Below are 21854 nucleotides of genomic sequence, written 5' to 3' on the forward strand. Positions count from 1 at the left end.
ACCGTCACTGTGGCGAAGCGACCCAGACGTCGTCTCCTTTCAGACGGTTGGTCTCTGGGCTCGAAATCTTTCCGTGGCCAGATCAGAGGTCCCGGAAGCCACCATATCATGGGCAGGGCGGGAACTGGTTGTCAATCGATGAACTGCGCGGTGATCAGGTAAAACAGGACTGGCCACCTGCGTACAAAGTGGCTGAAGGAGTGATGGGAGAGTGTTCCTCCCATCAGAAAAGCAAAAGTGTGCAAAGGGAGCAATCATGGCCAACCATAGTAAATAATTACTCGGAGCGCGCATCTATCAAAACGGTCCGTCTTTCGTGTATACCTTCTACTATTCGTCAAGAGCTTGTTTACCTGCATCTAGTGAGGATACAAGCAGTGAAATGATATCGATGTATTCGCATCAATCAACATGGGTGCCAGCCAGCCGGCCATCCACCACCCACTCGCCTGACGCTTACCAACCAACCAGCCAGAGCCAAAAAGGGTATCCATACCTATCCGTATCCATGAAAAGTCCAAATTTGCAAATGATAATATGCGTCGCTCGCTCGCTTGCCTTGCTGATGATGCGTCATCCGTCCACCCCGCAGGTTCTCTAGTCTCTCTGCCTGCCTGCTCTCTTCAATGCGTGCATGCGACCTGGCTAATGCAAGAGTTTTTTCGTGTAGGAAAGGCAATCAAGGACAGCAACGACAATGGGAATTGCACGAGCCGAGAAGAATGAAAAGAAGAAAAAAAATTCTTGTTCGCACGCTCGCTTGACAATTTCTCACCAGACAACCTGCCACTCGTCCCACAAGAACACAACCCCAAGGACTACCAATTCATCTCTTTGTCAACAACACACCACTCACACCCTCTCGACAAGCTTTCTCAACTCTGCAAACTTGACCGGCTTGGGCAGGTAATGATCGATTCCACTGCCCATCGCCTCTTCTTGTGCTTGCGCCGATGCCAAGCCGGTGAGGGCGACTATCTTGGCCGGTTTGAGGCCCTTTTCTTGCTCGTAGCGGCGGATTTCGCGCGTTGCCGCGAAGCCATCCATGACGGGCATGGAAATATCCATCAGCACGTAGTCGAATGACTTCTTGACTATTGATCCGGGCGGTGGAGGGTGGAGGGGCGGCGTGGTGATGATTTCGGGAGCGTCTATGGCGGCTGTCACAGGGGTTGACGTTGGGGTGTCGTCTAGGTTTAGGGTCGGTTCGAATGAGTGCGGCTTTCGGTCTGTGGGGGCGAGTTTCGGGGATGTAGAAAAGGCGGATGCGGAGGTTGCCGACTCAGAGAAGGAAAAGGATGCGTTCGATGGGGCGGGTGATGAGCCGTCTGAGCTAGGAGACCACAACGGCATAGGGGGTGGCGGAGTTGAAAAAGTGATGGTGGCTTCTTTGTAGCGTTCAAAGGCTTCGAGGCCATTTGTTGCTTCGACGTAGGCGTACTTGTGCTTCTTCATAAACATGACGAGGAGCTGCAGGTTGATGGGGTTGTCGTCCACGACCAGAATGTGTAGACGGTCATCGCGCGGTAGACTGGCGATGCTGTTGGTTGGTGTGTTGTCTCCTGCTGGTGTTGCTGGCGTGTGTGTTATGGAGGGCTGACTGCTGTCTTGGTTTGTCTTGATGGCGTCACGGAGCAGCGACATCTCCGGAACTTCAATTATGGAGGGTACCTCGTTTCCGCTCAGACTACGAACGGGGCCACTGCGGTAGGGAAGCTGTCCAGTAGTGTCAGAGAGTGATCCCTTTCTTGGTTCAGCCAAGACTGGAGGGGCGCTGGTTGCTCGGGTCGATATTGGCCGAAGAGATTCTTCCTCGATGTAGCGAAGGCACGTCGATATTAATCGCGCGAGTTTTCGAGGGCCACATCTATATAAGTTATTAGCATTTTGATAGCTCGGAGAGACACTGTACTTACGGTTGGGCGACAACTTCCACGTGTCTTCCAAGAGCGTGAAGGCGATGTTCCTCTCGGGCTTTGAGCGCTATTTCCTCCGAAGGATTGCGACAAACGATGACCAGAGGCGCTGTGCCGCTCTTGCTTGCGTGAAACTCGAACAGCTGGTTGACCAAGGCGGGCTCAGTGACGAAGAAGATGTCGGCGTCAACTTCATGCATTGAGTTGGCTTCTGCGACTTCCATGTCAAACCAAGTCACGCACGTATCCCGGAATGAACTGATTAGGCGATTCTCTTCGCGGTTCTCTTCTATGCACTCTTGCGACTCAGGAGCCGAGCACATGGCATCCGGCCGCAAGAGACACACTCTGGTTCCCTTGGTCGACATGGCTTGAGGCATGATGGCACTCTCGGGGTGCTTTGCTTGCGAAGCGCTCAGCGGCAAGCTCAAGAAGACGTCAACCTCGGTACCCACGCCCTTGGCACTTTTGATGTCGATATTTCCTCCCAACGAGTCAATAATTTGCCGGACGATGGAGAGACCAAGACCCGTGCCTACAGCGAAAGGATCTTCTTGAGAAAATGGAGAGAAGAGACGTGTTCGCTGGTACTCCTGGCTCATGCCGATTCCGGTGTCGACAATGCGGAGATGTGCATCGAGCCTGGACGGATCAGGGCTCCTACATGCTTGAAGATTGACCGTGACATAGCCATGCGTCGTATACTTGAGCGCATTTCCGAGCAAGTTCATGACTATGCGCCGTAGAGCACCAGGTTGAGTTTTCACGTTCCAGCCTCCTGCAGGGGAGACGTTGAGCAGTATGGTTACGCGACCGTCGTGGCCGGAGGTCACGTCCACGGAGTCTTTGACGAAAGCATCCGAAGTTGACGTGAGTGCTTTGACAGTTGGAACGCCGCCGCTGTAAAAGGCCCCTGCATGCGCTTTTTTGAAAGCATCGCCGGCACAGACAGCTTCAACAACCTCCTCCACCAAAGCGCTCAAATCGAATTCTGTGGTGACTCCCATGACAGAGTTTTCGTTGTTGCCAGTACCAACAGATTTATTATGGCGTGCGTCATGCCTTTTCCGTCTTGATCGCCCGAGCTTGTTTATCTTTGCGTAATCCAAAACGTGGTCGATTGTGTCCAAAAGTGTCTTGCCGCATATTTCGATTGATGTAAAAAGTGATGCCTGATAGGGAGTTGTCGCCGTTTCGTGTCCAAATTCCACAGACCCGAGAATGCCATGCAATGGTGATCGTAACTCGTGACTTATAGATGCGATAAAAGTCGTCTTTGCTCTATCAGCTCTCTGAGCATTAACTCTCGTGACTTCGCTCATGATGCTGTTTCCAAAGGCCTTCAAGTATGGCAACTCATTGTCCGGACTCATTAATCGACCGGCAGTCTTGACCCAGATAAACTGTACAACTGTTAGCAAAAGCAAAGAAGAGACCCATTTAAGAAAACGTACCGATCCAGCCACCCATTTCTCCACAGTCGGGTCCCAGAGTGGAAGGAAAATCAAACTCCTGATCCCGGGAAGTACTTTCAGAAGTTCAGTCGGTATCAGCTTTTCGCCCTTCTTTTTTGTCTTCTTGGCATGGTCAGGAGTTGACGTGATTCCGCGCATGGTTTGAATGTGCTCAGGCTCCGATTTTTCGTCTGAAGAGATTCCGGCGCCCTGGTCCGTGAAGCTGAAGAATTTGCCATACGGGAACTTTTTGATGTAGCGTTCCATACTGCGTTCCGAGAAATTGAAGCTCTTTTCCGTCAAAAGCTCTTCTTTGGCAGTCGTTGGATCCACAGAGAGACCAATGACCTCACAGGTCTTGTTAGGACGGAACGTGTTGTCTCCCTCCTGCTGCGCTGCGTCGCCATCCTTGATACCAGAAACCGATGGTGACTTTTTCGCTCTTCTGGCCCGTCTCTGGTCGCCAGAGCTCGAGGGCGGCCCGCTATCCGAAGTCTGGGAGTCGTCACTTGGGTCAGGGTGACCCTGTCCGGTCGGATCGTTGGGTGCTCCCTTCATGTCGCTCGAACATGTACCGAAGAACACTACACCGTCTGCGCCCGTGGAGGATCGAATGATGTTGGCTGCTCTGTAAAATACACGCGATACGTCGTCCTCGTGTTCGTCCTTGTGTTGGGTCCGGGACATACTGGTCGGTAGAGTAGACGAAAACGACGACCGCGTTGTCGAGGCCCTAGGAGATTCCTTGTCTTCGATCCGCGCATTTTCAGTCTGCCTCTTGAGCGTGGAAGAATGGGTACGGAACGATGGACTCCGGAGCAGGATACTGTCATCGACGGGGTCCTCCGAGGAGGATGGCACCGTGATGGGACCAACGCGGTTACGGGACGTATCGACCTCTGAGACGCCCTCGATAAAATCGGCAAGACCGCGGACCATGCGCTCGCCCTTGTTGCGGTCGTCTCGGTCCTTAGCCATTTCAAGGTGCTCCATTACTGTCGTGGCCATGTCTTGCATGAATTTGAGTTCCTCGATGGATAGTCCAGAGCGACATCTGTCGTCGGACACGGCGTAGGCACCGATGCGGTGACCGGCCTGGCTATGTTAGCATTCTGGGCGGCCGAAGAGGCGGCAAAACATTCACCTTGGACCTGATGGGCACTCCAGCATAGAACAAAACGCCAGGGTCGCCCTTGACGTAGTCGCGATCCTTGAATCTGTCGTCCTCGCGAAGGTCGGGAATCACCAGGGCCTCGGCGACGAAGGTGTTGCCATCTTCGTCGGCGGCAGTGTACTTGGAGCCGAAGAGGTGTTCTTCGACGCCATCGCGACGCGAGATGACGGTTTGGCCCAGCCAAATGTTGTCGCCGGGACGGTGTCGCAGGTCGTCGATCAAGGAGAGGGTTTGGGTGGCTTCGGCGAGGATGTATTGCTGGTGGGAATCCACGAGGGAGATCATGCAACGGCGCACATTGAGCCTCAGGGTCGCGAGTTGGGCAAAGGCTGTCAGAGCCTTGTCGCGCGAGGGACGGGCCCTGTAACCCTTGTAGGTGAGTGGTAGGCCAGCGCCCTCGCTGTTGACATTTACCAGGCTCTGCAAGTGACCGTCGAGCCAGGGTTGGTAGTATCTGATGAAATGGCGCGATTAGTTAGTGTTGATCAACGTGGAGCCCCACGGAGAAGGAATAGTGAGTTACCTATGCAGGTCCCTCTCTCTGGCGGCCTCCGGGTACATGGCCATGATCTTGTTGCGAGGAGGGACTTGGAGGCATGAAGCAGCAAAAGAACGACGGAAATAGGGAACAGGGCAAGGCAGTGACAAAGGTTAGACGCGCCGAGAAAATCGAGACAGCAGACGGGGAAGTGCCTGTGGCAGAATCAGTGGGGGGTAGCGGCCTACCGCGATCAGCGAAGCGGATTGCCGCAGTGCCGCGCGGGCCGGAGCGTTGTCCCGACGTTCTGCTTGCTTGGGGTTTCAGCCAGGCGCGGGTCCCTCGAGGTCGCGCTTTGACAGGTGGTTTGAACGAAGGACGGTCGGACGGTCAGCGCAAAGAGCTGACGATGTTGAGGATGATGCGACGCCCGCGCCCTGGGCGTGAGTAAGTGGGATTGGATTGCGGCTGCGGCTGCGGCTGCGTGTGCGTGTGCGCCTGGGCTGCGCGTGCAGTGGCGGGCCGATGACCGAGCTCCTCATGTCTGTCTGCACTGCACTGGATCGCAGGCGGGCCGACTGCATCAATCGCGATGGATACAAACAGGACATGGAACCGAATCAGTGTGCTGCCGTTGTACATGGATGGGATGCCTTCAAACTGTGCGCAGGACAGGACGCATCCGGAAGCCCAAGGCCGCTCGCTTCACCAGACTGGCAGCATCTCGGGCGGCACGACAGCTACAGTGGAGCAATCGGTGGCAAAGGATCAAAAGGCCATGATGGACTTCACGATGGCGAATGGAAAAGTGTTGCAGAAATGCTCGATCAACTCCACGAGAGCGATGGCGCTAGCATGGAATTTGGGACATGGCCAAATTCTGCTCGCTGACTAACCTCGGTACTCCTTCCGAATCTTCACCTCGACGCCGCCGACGCAATCCACAACCATGACAACGACAACACCAACATCTGCATACTGTCCATATGCACCAGTGCCGAAACCTCCACTTTCTGCAAGCGGCGTCTCACCTTTTGTTGTTGACATTGCTTCTGACGCGCCCACCACATTGACAGCGGCACGGCTGAGCCAGTCTCAGCAAGTCTGACAATATTCCAAAGGCCTTGTCTCTGATCGGCGCATCTTTGACCTTGTGTGCTCGTTCTTCAAGGTTTGCGCAGCTCCCTCCACCGAGACGCTCCCGGGTCCAAACTTTGTGCCTGAACTCGTTGCCGCACCGCTTGATCAGCCCCTGCTCCCTTCCCCGGTTGGTCGCCCCGGACCAGCCTCCACCCGGAGCTCCGGCCATCATCTCGGCCTTCCACGAATAGACTTCTCGCCATGCCTTTCTCTTCTTGGTAAGTCCATGGCCATCTTTCATGCTCCTTTGCATGTCTACACTCTCATTGCGCCAGTTTGGCCCGTCTTTGAATCCTTCCCGCCGATATGGACGTTCAGGGGCACGTCGTTGTCTTGTCTAGCCCCAACCATCTGGTCTCCACGTTGGCGCTGATAGCAGTAGCTGGCCTTATTTGGGCCGTCTTTCGGAATCGAGGGATCACCACCAGTAAGCCTACTCTACCGAAATACGCCCCATTTGAGATATTTCTGGCCAGCAGCTGCTTGGTGGCTGGGGGTATTCGACTCAAATTGATGTAAGTCGCCGGACTTTTCTCGCGTCTCTCGAGGCCAAGTCTCATCATCTTTCCGCCGTCAGTTCCTTCATTCGAAGATACGGAGGACCGTTGTTTGGCGTAACGTCTACCCACCAAGTCATTTACCAGAAGGAGGGCATTGAGAGATTTCTCTCGCAGCCATTGCATACTCTTGGCAATGAGCCCGTCGCGTGGACGATTCACGTGCGAGTATTTGGCTCAGAAGATGACCCTGCGCTGCGTCAAAAGACTAGCGTTGCGCGAAAAGAGTTGTCTGCCGCGGTTGAAAAAGTGTACATGTCGGATCGGCCTGCGTCCGAGTGTATCGAAGAAGCAAACATTCCCAGACATGCCTATTCGTTGGTCACACTCTCGGCTTCAGACAGCCTGACTGCCTGGGAAAGTCTTGCGCAATATCGGCTGCTGGTGTCAGAGACGAAAGATCAACCGGGAGCAGCAGAACTGAATCTCTTCAACCTCATCCGCAGTTTTGGGGCCGCCATTTCTATTCCAATGCTGTATGGATCTGATTACATGAAGAGAAATTTCAATGTTCTGCGGGACTTTTGGGCTTTTGACAATGATTGTTTTCCGCTCGTCATGGCAGGAGTTCCACTCTGGGCCCCCTTGAAGCACTTTCAAGAAGGACTTGCTGCTCGCGCTCGAATCAATCGTGGCCTCGCGGAATTCTTTGAAAGACTGGACAAACATCTAAGAGGCGAGGACTTGGATCCGACCCTTGATCTAACAGATGTGAGCCAGATTGTCATGGAGAGGAACGAAATCTTCAACAAGTACGACTTCAAGTACCGCGACAGGGGCGATCATGACGCGGCACTGCTCTGGGGTCAAAATGGGAATATGCAACCATCCACTTCATGGCTCATCATCTACATCTATGCGACGCCTGGTTTGCTTGCCTCTCTACGGCAAGAAATTGCTCCTCACGTCTCCATCTCGACCGCAGATAACGACTATTCCCATCCATACATCACCCGCCTCGACATGAATGGCCTTCAAAAGCACTGCCCTCTCCTCCGCTCCACCTGGCTCGAGACGTTCCGCGTCGCCAACGAGCCGTCCTCGCTCCGCTACATCGCCAAGCCGCTACAGGTCACGCCCGAATCGGCGACGCTGCAACCGGGCACCTTCGTGACAGTCCCACACGCAATTCACCAGCACGATCCGTCGCTATATCCGGACCCCGACCGCTTCATCCCCGACCGCTTCGTGCGCGTGGACGCAGCGACAGGGGAGCGCCGCGCACCATACGGGCCGCTGAAACCCTGGGGCGGCGGTCACGGCATCTGCAAGGGTCGCGTCTTTGCCGAAAAGCACATTTTCGCCGTCGTCGCGAGCATCGTGTCGCTGTGGGACTTTGAGCCCGCGTCCGGCGGTGAGTGGAAAGTGCCCGGGATGCGGCCTGGAACGGGCATCATGAGGCCGACGGAGGAGGTGCGCGTGGTGGCGCGGAGGAGGCGGTATGTCGAGTAAAGAAGGTTTCCGGCTCTTGTTGGGCCCTGAATAAAAGGGTTCATGGGCAGCAAGGGGCAAATTTTGCGAAAGTCGCGACGGCACTGACAGGTGGTCAAGCAGAATGACGACACAGTGACGGGAGTTGATGATAAGCTACGAGCGGAAAATTTACGATTAGTACAAGCACGAGTAGTGCTGGCCCCTGGAATCCTTCTATTTTTTGCCTTTTTTTTTTCACCTCGTTCAACGGCCGTATTCTGAACGGACTCTTTTGCGCAGGTACTGCGCGTTTGACTTTGGTCGGCGTCATTGTTTACCATTCATGTGGTACTGTTTGCGGTCCGAACCGTATGTATGCGGACGAAGCCAAACCCCCCGAAAGAAAAAAGCAACTTGACATCATTACTGGGGCATGATCAAATTGTTGGCGGTTGGAGCAATGTATTCATTGTATAGTACAATCGCTGTTGAAAGCAATGATGTTGACCTTCGATTGTGTTTGGGAATTTTTTCACCGTCTTGACTTGTACACACCGCTAACCGCATGTCGTCCACCGTTGGGCCCCTTCTCATCTAGGCACCTATCTCCTCCCTATAAGAGCGCAGCACGTGCCACTGACTATCTTCTGTCTACCTAGGTGGGCAACTAGGTGCTACCCAGAGTCTTCACGCATGTCATGTGTGCCGCACCTAGGTGCAAACTGAAAGCAACCTGCTGCTTGAACGAAAAAAGTCAGACTGTCAGACTGCGCCTTCGAAGAATGAATCTTAAAAGGATTCTTGGAAAGTGAGCAAAAAAACAGCTTTTCGGAAAAAAAAAAAAAAAGTGTCGAAACTGCCTTGCGGTATATCCAAGGCGAAGATTTAAATTTCGTTGTTGCTCCATTGTCTGATTGCCAATTGGAGGCTTGAGCTGTGCAAGTGGCCACTCAAAAGGGTTTATGACATGACTAAATGGATTGGAGAAGACGAGTCCAAGTACAACTATGTATGCATCAGACAATTTGCATCGCATGACGCACTAGGAAGATCAGGATGTCGGCAGAACTTGTGTGTTGGAAAGTTTCTTATCGAACACGCCGTCCAGCCATCGCAAAAGGAGCCGGCGGAGTTGTCTTCCACTGCCTTCGAGCGAAAACAAAAAGCTGTCGTTCAATTCCTGGAATCAATGTCGTAGTTGACGTTCTTCACAGCTATGCCTGTCCATTTCACTCCACCCACTACCTACAGTACACTACCTTAGAGTCCCTCCTTTGCGTTCGACAAATGCAAATGGCGAAAGAAGTGGAATTTTCTGGTCAAGGTATAATAGTAAGACTAGTAATAGTAGTGGGGTAGAATGTAGTAAAAGTGCAAAATAAATGTGGTCTCATGCTCTCGTCATCGTCTCTGCCTCAACCACCGGGGGGCCGAGTGCGTAGATGCCATGGATGCGAATTGAATCTCCAACATCGCTCTCCTGTTGATGCACTGCTGCAGTCAGGCGGCGGCAGGTTGCCGCCACCTCTTCTTTCTTGCTCTTGAGAAAGTCCCACCGCTGCTGCTGCTGCTGCTGCTTCTCCAAACCAGCGCTGCCAATACCTTCAACCAACTTCCGACGGCAAGGTATCCAAACATCCCAAATCCTAATCGCTTGCTCGCTCATTGCGCTCCCCAAAATACCACCCCACCTCTTTTCAATTACTCACCCTCCCTCGCTCCAATCACTCCCTCTCCTTGTCACTCCCGCCTCCACTGCCCGTGCTGCTTCCCGCGCTACTGCCTACACCGCTCCTCTTCCTAGCCAAAACACCCTCCTTCATGACGAGCTCCTCGCCCTCCTCATCACTGCTGTCTTCCTCTTCGCTATCCTCGGCGCTCTGCTTGAACAGATTGCTAAAGCGCATCGCGCCACCTGCGTCGGCGGGGGCTGCCGCTGCTCTACCACCGGCAGCAGAAGTGGACGAGGCTTCAGCAACGGCGGCAGCGTCGCCATACCGCTCGGTCCAGTCGTCGCCAGTCTGCTGCTGCTGCTGCTGCTCGTCGCCTACCTCACCGTCACCAGTCTCCTGTTCCGCGGCGGCGCGTTTGCGCTCGGCCAGGCGTGCGGCGAATTGGCGGCGAGCGCGCGAGGGTGGGATGTTGAGCGGGGCGGGGGTGGCAGGGGAGGCATCGGCGTCGGGAGAGCCTGCTGCCGCCGCCAATGACGATGCGGTAGGGGTTGCCGGGTCGTTTGCACTTTCTGTAGCGTTGTTGTCTTGAGCGGTTTCCGCCTCGGGAGACTATTGGGGCTCGCATTAGCTTTTGGACTTGGCTTTGCTCGGTGTGTGGTGACTGTGAAGACATCAGGAAAGAAGGAAGCTGAGTGTCTCCCCTCCTCCCATGAGAATGTGAATGTGCCTCTGAGCAAAGTGGAAAAGGGGAAGGAAGTGGTGAGACAGACGTCGGATGGTTGGTATCTTGGCAGTGGCTTGACATGAGATACGCGCGATACAGCAAAAAAGGGAGGTAAAGACGGTTACTGGTGGGGAATGATGACAGAAGAAAACAAAACAGAGATGGATGCCGTCATGTGGGACTAGTCTCATCTGCTGAGGTCATGCCGTACGTCTCATCTACATTCATCTAGGCGATAGTACAGGGCGAAAGAAGGGACGACGGTGACGAGGAAAGAAAGAAGCCATGTTGTTGTCTCTGTGATGACAGACCAGCACACTGGCTACATGGATGTGTGGTGTGTTGTACATTCAGAACGGCAGTGTCAAGTAACGACAAACCAAGGAACAAAAAATATGAGACACGAAGCTGAATCCCATCCGGGGTCGTGCATGTGCAGTGGGCTGCAAGAGGAAATGCCGCGAGTAAAACAACGCACCAACGCATATGCATGTTCATGGCGCACTGCATCATCGATACTCCATCTCGACGTCTTCAAATGAGAGTTCACCCACTTGGTCCGAGTCGCTCACATGATGCGGCGAAGTGTTCCGCTCGCCTTCACCCTCCTCCATGTCTTCGTCTTCCTCGTCACTGGAATTGTTGAAGCCGCTCAGCAGACTGCCACCGCCGCTGAGACCATATCCGCCGGATCCGCCAAGCTCCATGCTGTCGAGGCCGACGGACCCGTTGCCGCCAATACCGGCGCTGGCAAGTGTAGAGTTGCCAAAACCTCCGGCAGCATTCACGGCATTGAGGACGGCCTGTCGTGGCCCAACAGACATGTCCGGACGCACGCCTCCGAGGATTGCATTGTCGCGTTCGCGCGTCTCTGCCAGCGTTTCGTTGACGTAGTGGCCCCATGTCTGATTGACAACCTTCTCGAGGACGGTCATTGAAAGGAGCTCGGGCGGGTGTCTCTCGGTAAATTTGACGACTTCTTCCGCGATGAGGGTCAAGTGTCCCATGTACCCCAGTCGCATGTTTGTTTCGGCTTGGGCCTTGTCGCTTGCTTCCTGGCCTTCGATGATGCGTTCGGTAACCCTGCCAGCCTCAAAAAGGTCAATAGCGAGCGCTCGGTTGTAGCCGCGCTCCATCTGTCCGTTAAAGACTTGTTGGACAACATCATATACGACGTTGTGCAAGAAGTTGTTCCACGGAAACCGGAAAAAGAAGTCCTGTGACAATAATTAGCACAGCGCTTTCGATCGAAGATGGCAAAATTCACCAGAATTGTCGGAACGACGCGGTTTTCGACAAACTGAATCTTCAGCAAGTCACCCACGACGGGACTTCCGTCAATGTCGACTTCGTACTGCGGCCCTTGGCTTTGCGTGAAGTCGCTTGGTTGCTCGGACAGGAAAATGGACTTGGACTCCTCGTCCTCGATCGGTGTGGCCTCTAGGGTTGTTGGCTCGGGTTGACCGCCGGTTGGGGAAGTCTCGGCCTGCTTAGAAAACAAGGGTGCTGGCTTGTCCTCAGGATGGGGGGATAGGCCGGTGGAATCCGCGCCAGATTCGGAACTCTGATTCAGCTGCTGAGTTAGCAGTGAGACTGGTTTTGACTCGGACTCCTCCGCTGATTGTTGCTCGGTCTTGGCGGCGTTGGGTGGCGGAGAGTCTGTCATCGTGGCATCGTCATGCTCGAGTTCAAGACCTCCAACCTTTGCCGTGAGGCCGGCCGACGTTGGTGAGTCGGCTGCCTCCTTTTCTTGGTTGGTGGTCTGCTCCGAAGCCTTCTCTGGGTCCGAAGTCTCAGGGGACCGGGGTGGAACTTTGGGTAATCTTTCCAAGGGCTCTCCAATGTCACCCTTCTCTTCAATGCCATCCTTGTTTTCTTCAGGCACAGCTTCCGAGGCAGCAACCTCCTCAAATTCTTCTTCTTTGATGTTGTTTGCGACCTCTAGCCTCTTCACTTCCTCGGGCGAGTCGTTTGAAGGCGCCCGCGCGTGGTGGAATCCGTGGCTGTCGACGCTTGTACCAAAGTCGTTGTCGATGGCGGATTGGTCATCCTTTGCCGACTTGAGCTTGCCCTCGGCCTTGAGGCGCTCTCTTTCAGCGTCTCTCGCTTTGACCGCACTTTCACTGCCCCTCTCATTCAACAACTGCATGTTGCTGCAATGGAGGAGCTCAGCCATAAGCTCACAGGTTTTGAACCTGTCAAATCCTAGTGGCTCAATTTTGGTGCCAAAGGCAGCCTTCAACTCTCGCTTCTTGATGCTTGTCGTGCCATCACTGTTGGTGATGGTCTGGCCTGTGTTGTTGATCAACGTCATGAAATCTTTGACGTGATTCGCAAATTGGCGCAGGAGCGTTCCCAGGTAGATCGGGTCAGAGCTTCTCGGCTCGGGCCCAGTCTGATTCTCCATGTCGTAATCCGAGTTGTTCTTCCGAATGACCTCGATAATGATGCCAACACCAACAGTCAGAGGGTTGCCACCGCGCAACATTTCCTGGATCAGCTTTGCGATGCAGGATTCCGAGACCAATTGGCGGGTCAACTCATTGGGTCCAATCACGGATTGATCTTGAGTGGTCGCATTCGCAGAGATGGTGATTATTGCCTTGAGAAAGTCGCCAGCCGAGGTTTGCGTCGACGCACTGTGTTGTGGTTCTAAGAAGGCGAGCAGAGTTGGGATCAAGTCGTGTTGTTGAAGCCACTATAGCCAAGTCAGTTTCCGCTGGAAAATTAGAGACATGTGAACTCACATCAACTATGCCTTGTCCCCCTTCAGCCTTTTCCAGGCTGACAATTTTGAGAAGCAGGTCCATTACCGTCGGGCAGTCAACGTGCTGGAGCATTTGAGGTACAATGTTATCGATGGATTTGAAGAAATCCAGCATTTCCTCGGTTTTGCGATCCAGCAGTGATTCGTTGACCTTGGTGAAGTAACCTGCTTGCACAGGATCCAAAGGTGCAGGTTGTTTCAGATAGTCCCAGAACTTCCGCAGGGCGGCTTGATTTTCAAGCAGAGCCTCCGAAATCGACCAAACTTCCGAGGACAGAATTTCGCAGGCCACATAGGCATATTTCATCCGTTGCTTTTCCTCTTTGTTCTCATCCGACTCGCCGGCATCAGATTTGATGGATCTCGACCTTGATCTTCTCTTGAAGAAACCGCCGAGGTCTGTCCCGCCCTTGCCTTCGCTACCTTCATCATAGGAGCCGGTAGTAGCTTCTTGTTCGGGTGAAAGCGCGGGCTTGGTTGCTATGACATATTGAAGGAGGCGCTCCAGAATCTTGTCATCTCGTAGGAACTCTATCAGCTTTGAGTTTTGTTGTTTCAACTCCTGAATCAGATCCGACTCGTCCAGAAGCTCCTCAATGGTGACATCGGGCTTGTCGAGAATCGAGTCGAGTGTTGATATGTTGGCATATCCTCCGAATCGCCAGAACATGTTGGGTTACGTGACGTCTCTAGAGACGGAGCCAAAGATGGGTATCAGGGGTTGTGACGGGTGTTTGGTGCTGCTCGGGCGCAGATCTGGTTGCATGCGACGTGGGAGCCGGACTACAGGCGTACAGAGTTAAATTCCAGCCACCGAGCGGCGGAATTGAGTACCGTAGCAAGTAGTCTGTCGGGATTGTGTGTGTCGAGCAGAGTGAGGCCTGGCGGGGCCATGTACGATAAGTGGCAGCAGTCGGGCGGAGGAGGGACTGCGGTGAGCGCAGTGGAGCGCAACAAGAGGCGACGGAGTTTTCAAAGGAGGGAAGAGTCGCCGAGGCCGCGCGAGGGTCGAGGGGGCGTATCCCGATGTGCGTGACAGCACAACGCTGTCGACAGTGTGACAGACGCGGGTTGGCGGACGGTCACAAGGCAGACAGCTCTCCCCAACAGAGTGATGAGGAAGAGGGTTTGATGTTGCGGCGTGAAGCGTAGAGGTGAGAGGAGGGAGGGGGGCGACGACGTCACCGGCAGAGCAGATGCGGGTTGCCGTTGTGGAAGGGTCTTGTCTTTGGGAGGGAGAAACCTGACTTGTTTCTTCGCTGAGGTCGCTGTGGAAGTCGAGGCTGACGGATTCGGTGTAGGGCCGAGCGGCGCCAGGCGGGCACGCGCGGGCCCTGCCCTGGCTGCCTCCACGCCTCGCCTCTGGCACGTTGCTCTGCCAGACGCTCCGTCCACGCCGCTGATCTAGGATCTGATGCCACTGCGCGACCAGAGTCCCCTTTGCCAGACCCAGAACCCTCACTGCATCTCGCCTCCATCTTCTCCGCTATCCCACAATGAATCGCTTGTTTGGCGCAAAGAGCTCGGGGCCTAAGCCAACCCTCAACAGCGCCATATCAAATGTCCGCCGCCGCCCTTGCAACCTCCTCAAATCACTTGCTCACTTGCAGAACAGGTCGACAACCGTATCGAGAGCATCGATGTCAAGCTGGCCAAGCTCAACGCCGAGTTGACGACCTACCAACAAAGGCTGGCTAAGATGCGCGATGGCCCGGGAAAAAGTGCTATCAAGCAAAAGGCGCTCAAGGTCCTCCAACAACGCAAGATGTACGAGTCCCAACGAGATCAGCTCCAACAACAGTCGTGGAACATGGAGCAGGCGGGCATGATGCAGGACAACCTCAAAAACACCATGACGACTGTCGACGCAATGAAGACAACGACCAAGGAGCTGCGCAAGCAATATGGCAAGGTCAATATCGACAAGATTGAGAAGATGCAGGACGAAATGGCCGACCTCATGGACATTGGCAATGAGATTCAAGAGAGCATAAGTCGGAGCTATGATGTACCAGAGGATGTCGATGAGGCCGAGCTTGACGCCGAACTGGAAGCTCTGGGCGAAGAGGTCGAGCTGGATGCCATGGGCGAATCTGAGGGCGTTCCCAGCTTCATGGTGGATGAGACCAGGCCTCCTCAGTTCATCGATGAGCCTCCCGAGCCGTCTGGTAAAGTCAAGGAAGCTGCCGGTTAAGACAACCAGTTACGCGGCCCTCTGGCATAAAAACGATAACGACCCATTCAGCGTGGCGTGACGGTGTGCGGCGTTCTGCAAACTTTCTTGGGCTTCTTGGCTACACGCCATGGGTGGGAAGCGATTCCTTTGGTGAGCTCATTGCTTACACATTTTCTCAGCATGATCGTCATGGGTCCTTTTCAATCTGTGTACAAATTGGCAGGGTGGTGACAAGCCGTCCTCTGTATCGATTTCCCTCTGCTCTAAAAGTCCCACAATTCTTAGTACAGAGTATTTTCGGCACGCGGCTTGATTCATGACGACTTGCAGGATGAAAACAGTTTTGCCAAGATGGCGGGGTCACAGGGCGGAGGGGCGGAGTGGAACGCGCCAAGCTCCCTCTTGGCGACCGGATACCCTTTCCGGAGGTTAAGCCGCACTCCGCGGTGGCCACCCGCTCCCAAGCTCTCCAGATTGGCCCTCTGCCTGGTGAAGGCGCCTTGGTCCTGGTCTAGAAGGCAAGTGCCGGCGAGCTCGCCAAGCTCTCCACGAAAAGTATGCCTTGGCGGTGGTCATGGTGCAGGGAACCATCTTTCATGGCGACTGTATGTTGACAAGAGACTGGTCTTGAACCGGATATATATAGAGGAAACTCTCCCTTGTCTTTGATCTCGTCATACGCGTTCGTCACTGAATCGACATCGACTTTATATTTGTCGATCGAAGCTCGCTGCACTGCATCAAACCTCTTTGTCTCAATACCTCTCGTTTGCTATTTTGTTGGTCATGGGATCTCGAAAGGCCTCGGCCACCAAGCAGGTCTACGAAAAGCACCCCTTTCAGCTCTCTGTCGATGATCTCAAGTCACAACTTGGGACAAACATTGAATCTGGCTTATCGTCTAGGCAGATTGGTGAGCTTCAACAGAAGTATGGAGAAAACAAACTGTCGGGGGAAGGTGGGGTCAAGTGGTACACCATTCTGCTTAAGCAGATAAGCAACGCCATGCTCTTGGTACGTTCACCAACAACCAGCTCTCTCAACCTGGCAATGGGTCGCGTGTCACCTGTAAGTAATTGACTGACATATCATAGGTCCTCCTGCTGGCCATGGCGTTGTCGTACGGAGTATCCGACTACGTCGAAGGAGGCGTCATCACTGCTGTCATAGTCTTGAACGTCCTCATCGGCTTTTACCAGGTATGTGCCACCAATGTCTGAACATCTCCCCTGAACAACATTGGCTGAGTTGGACATAGGAATTCCAAGCAGAGAAAAAGATGGATTCTCTTCGAGCGCTCTCCTCGCCCACCGCAACAGTCCTTCGCGACGGTCACTTGGATGCCATCCCATCTGGGGAGGTTGTACCTGGCGATATTGTACAGATCAGAACCGGAGACACAGTTCCTGCCGACCTTCGCATTTTCGATTCCATGAACCTCGAGTGCGACGAAAAGATCTTGACCGGTGAAGCCATTCCAGTTGCCAAAGACCCCGATTCTGACTTTTCCAATGTCAACGAGTTGGAGACCGGAGTTGGAGACCGTTTGAATATGGCATACTCCTCGTCGACAGTCACCAAAGGTCGCGGACAAGGCATCGTTGTCTTCACTGGTATGTACACTGAGATTGGCAAGATCGCTAGCTCCATGCAAGGAAAGAAGCGCAAGCCCAACCGTTCAATGTCAAGGAAGAAGGGTGGCACCCTCCAGCCCGCCAAAGGACTTACGCTCAGGATTTGGGATGCAATTGGCGCGTTTCTTGGTCTCACGGTCGGAACGCCTCTGCAGATCAAGCTGTCCAAGCTGGCATACATCCTCTTCGGTTTCGCCATTCTCCTTGCCATTATCGTGTTCGGCGTCAATCGCTTCGACGTAACGAAAGAAGTGGCTATATACGCCATCTCGACAGGTACGTATCACTGAAAACTTCACAGTCTTATCTCACTGAGGAATGTAGGCATTGCAATGATACCGGAATCCTTGATTGCTGTCCTGACCATTACATTCGTCACTGGTATGACTTCGATGAGGAGGCGTCGTGTGCTCACCCGCAAACTCAATGCGCTTGAAGCACTTGGGGGCATTACCAACATTTGCTCGGACAAGACTGGCACTCTGACACAGGGTCAGATGGTCACGCGCAAGGCATGGATACCCGGAGTCGGCATCTACACGGTGAACAGCTCTGACGATGCTTTCGACCCGACCTCCGGCTCTGTCACTCTCGGATCTGAAAAGTCAAAGGCTGAGATGGATGCTGAAGCCCATGCCCGCCGCGAGAAGCTTGATAGCGAGCGCAGCGGGGCTGGTCTGAGATTCAGAGAGCCGAAAGAAAAGACCGAGCGCGATGAACGTCGAGCCCGAGAGGCTGAGCCCGAGTCGTCCGAAGAGCAGGACCCGGAGGAAGTCGAGATGAAATCAGAGCTGGAGACTCTGATTCATGCTGCTGCGCTGTGCAACCTCGCGACAGTCCGTTTCAACGACCAAGAGAGCAAATGGCAGACAACTGGGGACCCGACCGAGATTGCTCTCCAGGTGTTTGCGCACCGATTCAAGCAAGGCAAGAAGGCCCTCGAGAGAGCTGGCTGGAAGCAGCTGCATGAATATCCTTTTGACAGTACCGTAAAGAGGATGTCCGTCGTGTACAAAGATCCAGGAAATGACGATGCTCTCATCTTCACCAAAGGAGCTGTCGATTGTATCCTCCCCTTGTGCGTCAATGTCGGACTTGGAGAGCACGAAAAGCCGATGAGTGAGGAAGTTCAAGAGTCGATTAACGAGCAAATGACTCTCTTGGCCGACCAAGGACTCCGTGTTCTCGCAATTGCACGTCGCAAATGGACAGGAAAAATCAGTGGCCACGAAGAGATTGCCCGAGAGGAAATTGAGAAGGATCTCACCCTTCTTGGACTTGTTGGCATTTACGATCCACCCCGCCTCGACACAAAAGATGCCGTCCGCGAGTGCACGACTGCTGGCATCCGGGTCCACATGCTGACTGGTGACCACGCAAACACAGCTGCCGCCATCGCCAAAGAAGTTGGCATCATTCCTAAAAATATGGGAAGTCTGCCAGAGGACGTTGCGAAGTCGCTTGTGAAGACTGCTGCTCAATTCGACGCTCTATCGGACGATGAAATCGACAAAATGCCGGAGCTTCCCCTCGTTATTGCACGCTGCGCTCCAAACACCAAGACTCGGATGATTGAGGCTCTGCACCGTCGGCGTGGCTACGCTGCCATGACTGGTGATGGTGTCAATGACGCCCCTTCTCTGCAAGCAGCCGACGTAGGAATCGCTATGGGACTCGCTGGTTCGGATGTCGCAAAGGGAGCAAGGTATGTCTTTGATACTCCTTCACATTGTGGACCATACTAACTATCATTTAGTGACATCGTGCTTACCGATGACTGCTTCGGCTCAATCGTCAACGCAGTCGAAGAGGGTCGTCGTTTATTTGACAATGTGCAGCGCTTCGTTCTGCACTTGCTCACCACCAACGTAGGCGAGGTCATCCTTCTTGTTTGCGGTCTAGGCTTCCAAGACCGCAACAATTTCTCCGTATTCCCGCTTTCACCACTCAGTATCCTATGGATCAACATGGTGACCTCAGGCTTCCCGGCCTTTGGTCTTGGTCGGGAGAAAGCTACGTACAACATCATGCGCCGCCCTCCGCACGACAACAGAAAGGGTGTCTTCACCTGGGAAATTATAGCCGACATGCTCGTCTACGGGCTCATCATGGGCGTGCTCACCCTCTTCACCTTCATCATTGTCGTCTACGGTGTAGGCGACGGGCAGCTCGGGGTCGACTGCAACCGCAAAAACTCTGATCTCTGCGACCTGGTGTTCCGAGCCAGAGCCGCCGTGTTCGCCGAACTCACTTGGTTGATTCTGGTGTTTGCATGGGAGATCAAGGGCCTTAGACGAAGCATGTTTAGGCTGGATCCCCGCTCCGAGCGCTCCTTCCCCATCTTCCACGACCTCTGGGAGAATCAGTTTTTGTTCTGGGCTGTAGTCATTGGCAGCGTCATCGTCTTCCCCTGCATTTATATTCCTGGATTCAACACCACCGTCTTCAAGCACAAAGGTAAGTTGCCCGCATTTACCACTCTGACTAATGGCCGCAGCTAACGAACTGCACAGAAATCTCTTGGGAACTCGCCCTCGCCTTCGGAGCCGTATTCATCTTTCTCGCCGGCGTCGAGCTCTGGAAGCTGGCCAAGCGCACCTTTGGCTGGTTTGCCTCTGGCCTCGATGAATACGAACCTGAGACTCGCAAGAAGCATGGCCCGCTGTCCCTGCGGCAAGGATTCTTCTCCTTCTCGCGAACAAACAGCTTGGCCAAGGACCCGAGTGCTGGTCGTAACAGTGATTTGACGGCAGTCAATTCCAGAGGACAGGCCAGCAGGACTGAGGGGCTGACGGAGAAAGAGGAAGTATAGAGAGCGTTGGTTGGATATGATTTGAGTATTTGGGTTGGTCGCTGGTGTGGAAATTTATGACAACGGCTTGGTGTGCGGTAAAGCCGCTGGATACCCTTAATCTGCTGTTCGCAAGCATTTGTAGTGTAGCCGAGAGTCCTCGTCAGTCGGAATCCTGATTGGCACGAATGGAAGAAGAACCTTGTGGTAGGTAGAGTAACAGGCCATGCAATATATGAATTCGCAATTGAGTGGTGTCCGGTCAAGCTTCAAAGATCACAGAATGAATGACTTCTACCGAAAGTCTGTCAAGGAAATTGTATCATGGAAAAACGGATTTTTCTCAAGGCTTTTCACGATTGTAAAATTGGACTCCATAAGCCATAGCAGCACTGCTATAGACTGTGTACACCTACTGATGAGTCGAAAGCAAATGTCATTCGCCAGGCACATTGATCAGCCGTCGCCCGCCCATGACACGACACGTTGCCGAGCCGGCGGCCCTCACTTTTAGCCGATCACGTCTCCAACTCCGCGTCCCCGATTGCATAAAGACAGAAGGTAGCTTTCCCCATTTCACATCAAATCGAGGAAGTTGAAGAAAAAAAAAATATCAAAAATCGAAACTTGCCCACAATGGTTGACGTACAGCCAGAATTTCTGCACAGCTTCATTGGCAAGTCCGCGACCGAGCTGCCAACACCGGCATTTGTCCTGAGCAAGCCGATTGTGCAAAAGAACTGCCAAAGAGTCCACGACGATGTCAAGAGCTTGGGAATTAAGTTCCGACCGCATGTCAAGACGCTCAAGGTAAGTTTTGGTTTACGAAAATATCCCAATTGAGTACGACTCAGCTAACCGAGCATGACAGTCCGAAGACGTCACTCGTCTGATGCTTGGAGACGTCTCTAGAGCATGCGTCGCGTCGACGTTGCGAGAAATTCGCGGTCTGCTGCCGCTCGCCAAAGAGGGTCTCCTGGATGAAGTGCTCTACGGTCTACCCATTCGCCCAAGTGCGCTCCCGCAACTGCTCGAGTACTCGAAGACGGTCAAGGTGCTCGTGATGATTGATCACGAGTCGCAAATCGACGCACTCGAAGCCTTTGCCGCTGCAAACTCCGTGACGACTGCTTGGAGCGCCTTCATCAAGATTGACATGGGATCGCAACGAGCCGGCCAGCCGCTCACCTCGCCGCACCTCAAGCCCCTCATCAACCGCATCGAATCGTCGTCTGCTGTCTCGGTCTACGGCTTCTACTGCCATGCCGGTCATTCGTATGGCTCGCGCAGCAAGGAAGCCGCCGCCGCGGTCCTTCACGACGAGGTAAATGCCGCGGCGGAAGCTACGGCGCTGATGCAAAAGCCGGACACGCCCGTCGTCATCTCGTTTGGCTCAACGCCCACTGCACACGTCGTGTCTGCGCTGAAGAAGAGCCTTCCCTCGAACATGACGCTAGAGCTCCACGCAGGCAACTTTCCCGCCAACGATCTGCAGCAGCTGGGGACGGCCTGTATTGGTGAACAGGACCAAGCGATCCGCATTCTTTCAGAGGTGTGCAGCGTGTATCCGGAGCGTAACGAGGCGCTGATCAATGCTGGGTGCATTGCTTTGGCGAGAGAGCCTGGCCCGATTCCGGGTTACGGAAGGGTGGTCGGGAACACGGAGTGGCATGTTGGTCGCGTCAGTCAGGAGCATGGTATTTTGACAAGCCATGCAGAAGAGGGAAAGAAGCAGAAGGCCGAAGAGGCTTTCAAGGTTGGAGATATGGTGTTTGTGCACATTCAGCATGCCTGCATCACGGCAGCTGCGCATTTCTACTACTTCGTGGTGGATGAGCAAGATATCGTCAGAGAGATCTGGTTTCCGTGGAAGGGTTGGTGAGTTGAAGAGTAAGCCTGAAATCGCAAATTCAATGAAAAATAAAGCTTGTTTTCTCCCTGCAAAGATAGGGTCATG

At 53.8% G+C, this 21854-nt stretch overlaps 6 protein-coding genes across 6 annotated transcripts; 4 read left to right on the top strand and 2 right to left on the bottom strand.

Annotated features, from left to right (window-relative positions):
* Positions 1-852: 852 nt before the first annotated feature.
* On the bottom strand, positions 853-5111 carry BKA78DRAFT_293603 (uncharacterized protein; the record flags this gene model as incomplete). The annotated part of the gene is made up of 5 exons (XM_066886239.1): positions 853-1867; positions 1917-3319; positions 3371-4465; positions 4515-4998; positions 5068-5111. The coding sequence occupies 5 exons, from the start codon at positions 5109-5111 to the stop codon at positions 853-855; spliced, it is 4041 nt and encodes a 1346-aa protein (XP_066746447.1).
* A 1080-nt stretch (positions 5112-6191) lies between these two features.
* On the top strand, positions 6192-8218 carry BKA78DRAFT_97230 (putative cytochrome P450). The gene is made up of 2 exons (XM_066894069.1): positions 6192-6677; positions 6740-8218. Exons 1-2 carry the CDS (start codon positions 6469-6471, stop codon positions 8169-8171), a joined length of 1641 nt encoding a protein of 546 aa, XP_066746448.1. The 5' UTR covers positions 6192-6468; the 3' UTR covers positions 8172-8218.
* Positions 8219-11038: 2820 nt separating this feature from the next.
* BKA78DRAFT_330428 (SIT4 phosphatase-associated protein-domain-containing protein) lies at positions 11039-13966 on the bottom strand (the record flags this gene model as incomplete). Its single annotated transcript, XM_066889775.1, has 3 exons — positions 11039-11746; positions 11797-13227; positions 13277-13966. 3 exons carry the CDS (start codon positions 13964-13966, stop codon positions 11039-11041), a joined length of 2829 nt encoding a protein of 942 aa, XP_066746449.1.
* Positions 13967-14792: 826 nt separating this feature from the next.
* Positions 14793-15490, top strand: BKA78DRAFT_330429 (charged multivesicular body protein 5; the record flags this gene model as incomplete). Its single annotated transcript, XM_066889776.1, has 2 exons — positions 14793-14858; positions 14912-15490. The coding sequence occupies 2 exons, from the start codon at positions 14793-14795 to the stop codon at positions 15488-15490; spliced, it is 645 nt and encodes a 214-aa protein (XP_066746450.1).
* A 534-nt stretch (positions 15491-16024) lies between these two features.
* BKA78DRAFT_97294 (Na+-exporting ATPase) lies at positions 16025-20021 on the top strand. Its single transcript, XM_066894070.1, has 6 exons — positions 16025-16486; positions 16567-16671; positions 16731-17382; positions 17431-18811; positions 18863-19563; positions 19620-20021. Exons 1-6 carry the CDS (start codon positions 16259-16261, stop codon positions 19916-19918), a joined length of 3366 nt encoding a protein of 1121 aa, XP_066746451.1. The 5' UTR covers positions 16025-16258; the 3' UTR covers positions 19919-20021.
* Positions 20022-20533: 512 nt separating this feature from the next.
* BKA78DRAFT_247646 (putative serine dehydratase domain-containing protein) lies at positions 20534-21779 on the top strand (the record flags this gene model as incomplete). The annotated part of the gene is made up of 2 exons (XM_066884313.1): positions 20534-20707; positions 20769-21779. The coding sequence occupies 2 exons, from the start codon at positions 20534-20536 to the stop codon at positions 21777-21779; spliced, it is 1185 nt and encodes a 394-aa protein (XP_066746452.1).
* Between the last annotated feature and the right edge of the window lie 75 nt (positions 21780-21854).

This window comes from Phyllosticta capitalensis, assembly GCF_038381095.1.
Source record: "Phyllosticta capitalensis strain CBS 128856 chromosome Unknown BKA78scaffold_3, whole genome shotgun sequence".
Lineage (NCBI taxonomy): Eukaryota > Fungi > Ascomycota > Dothideomycetes > Botryosphaeriales > Phyllostictaceae > Phyllosticta > Phyllosticta capitalensis.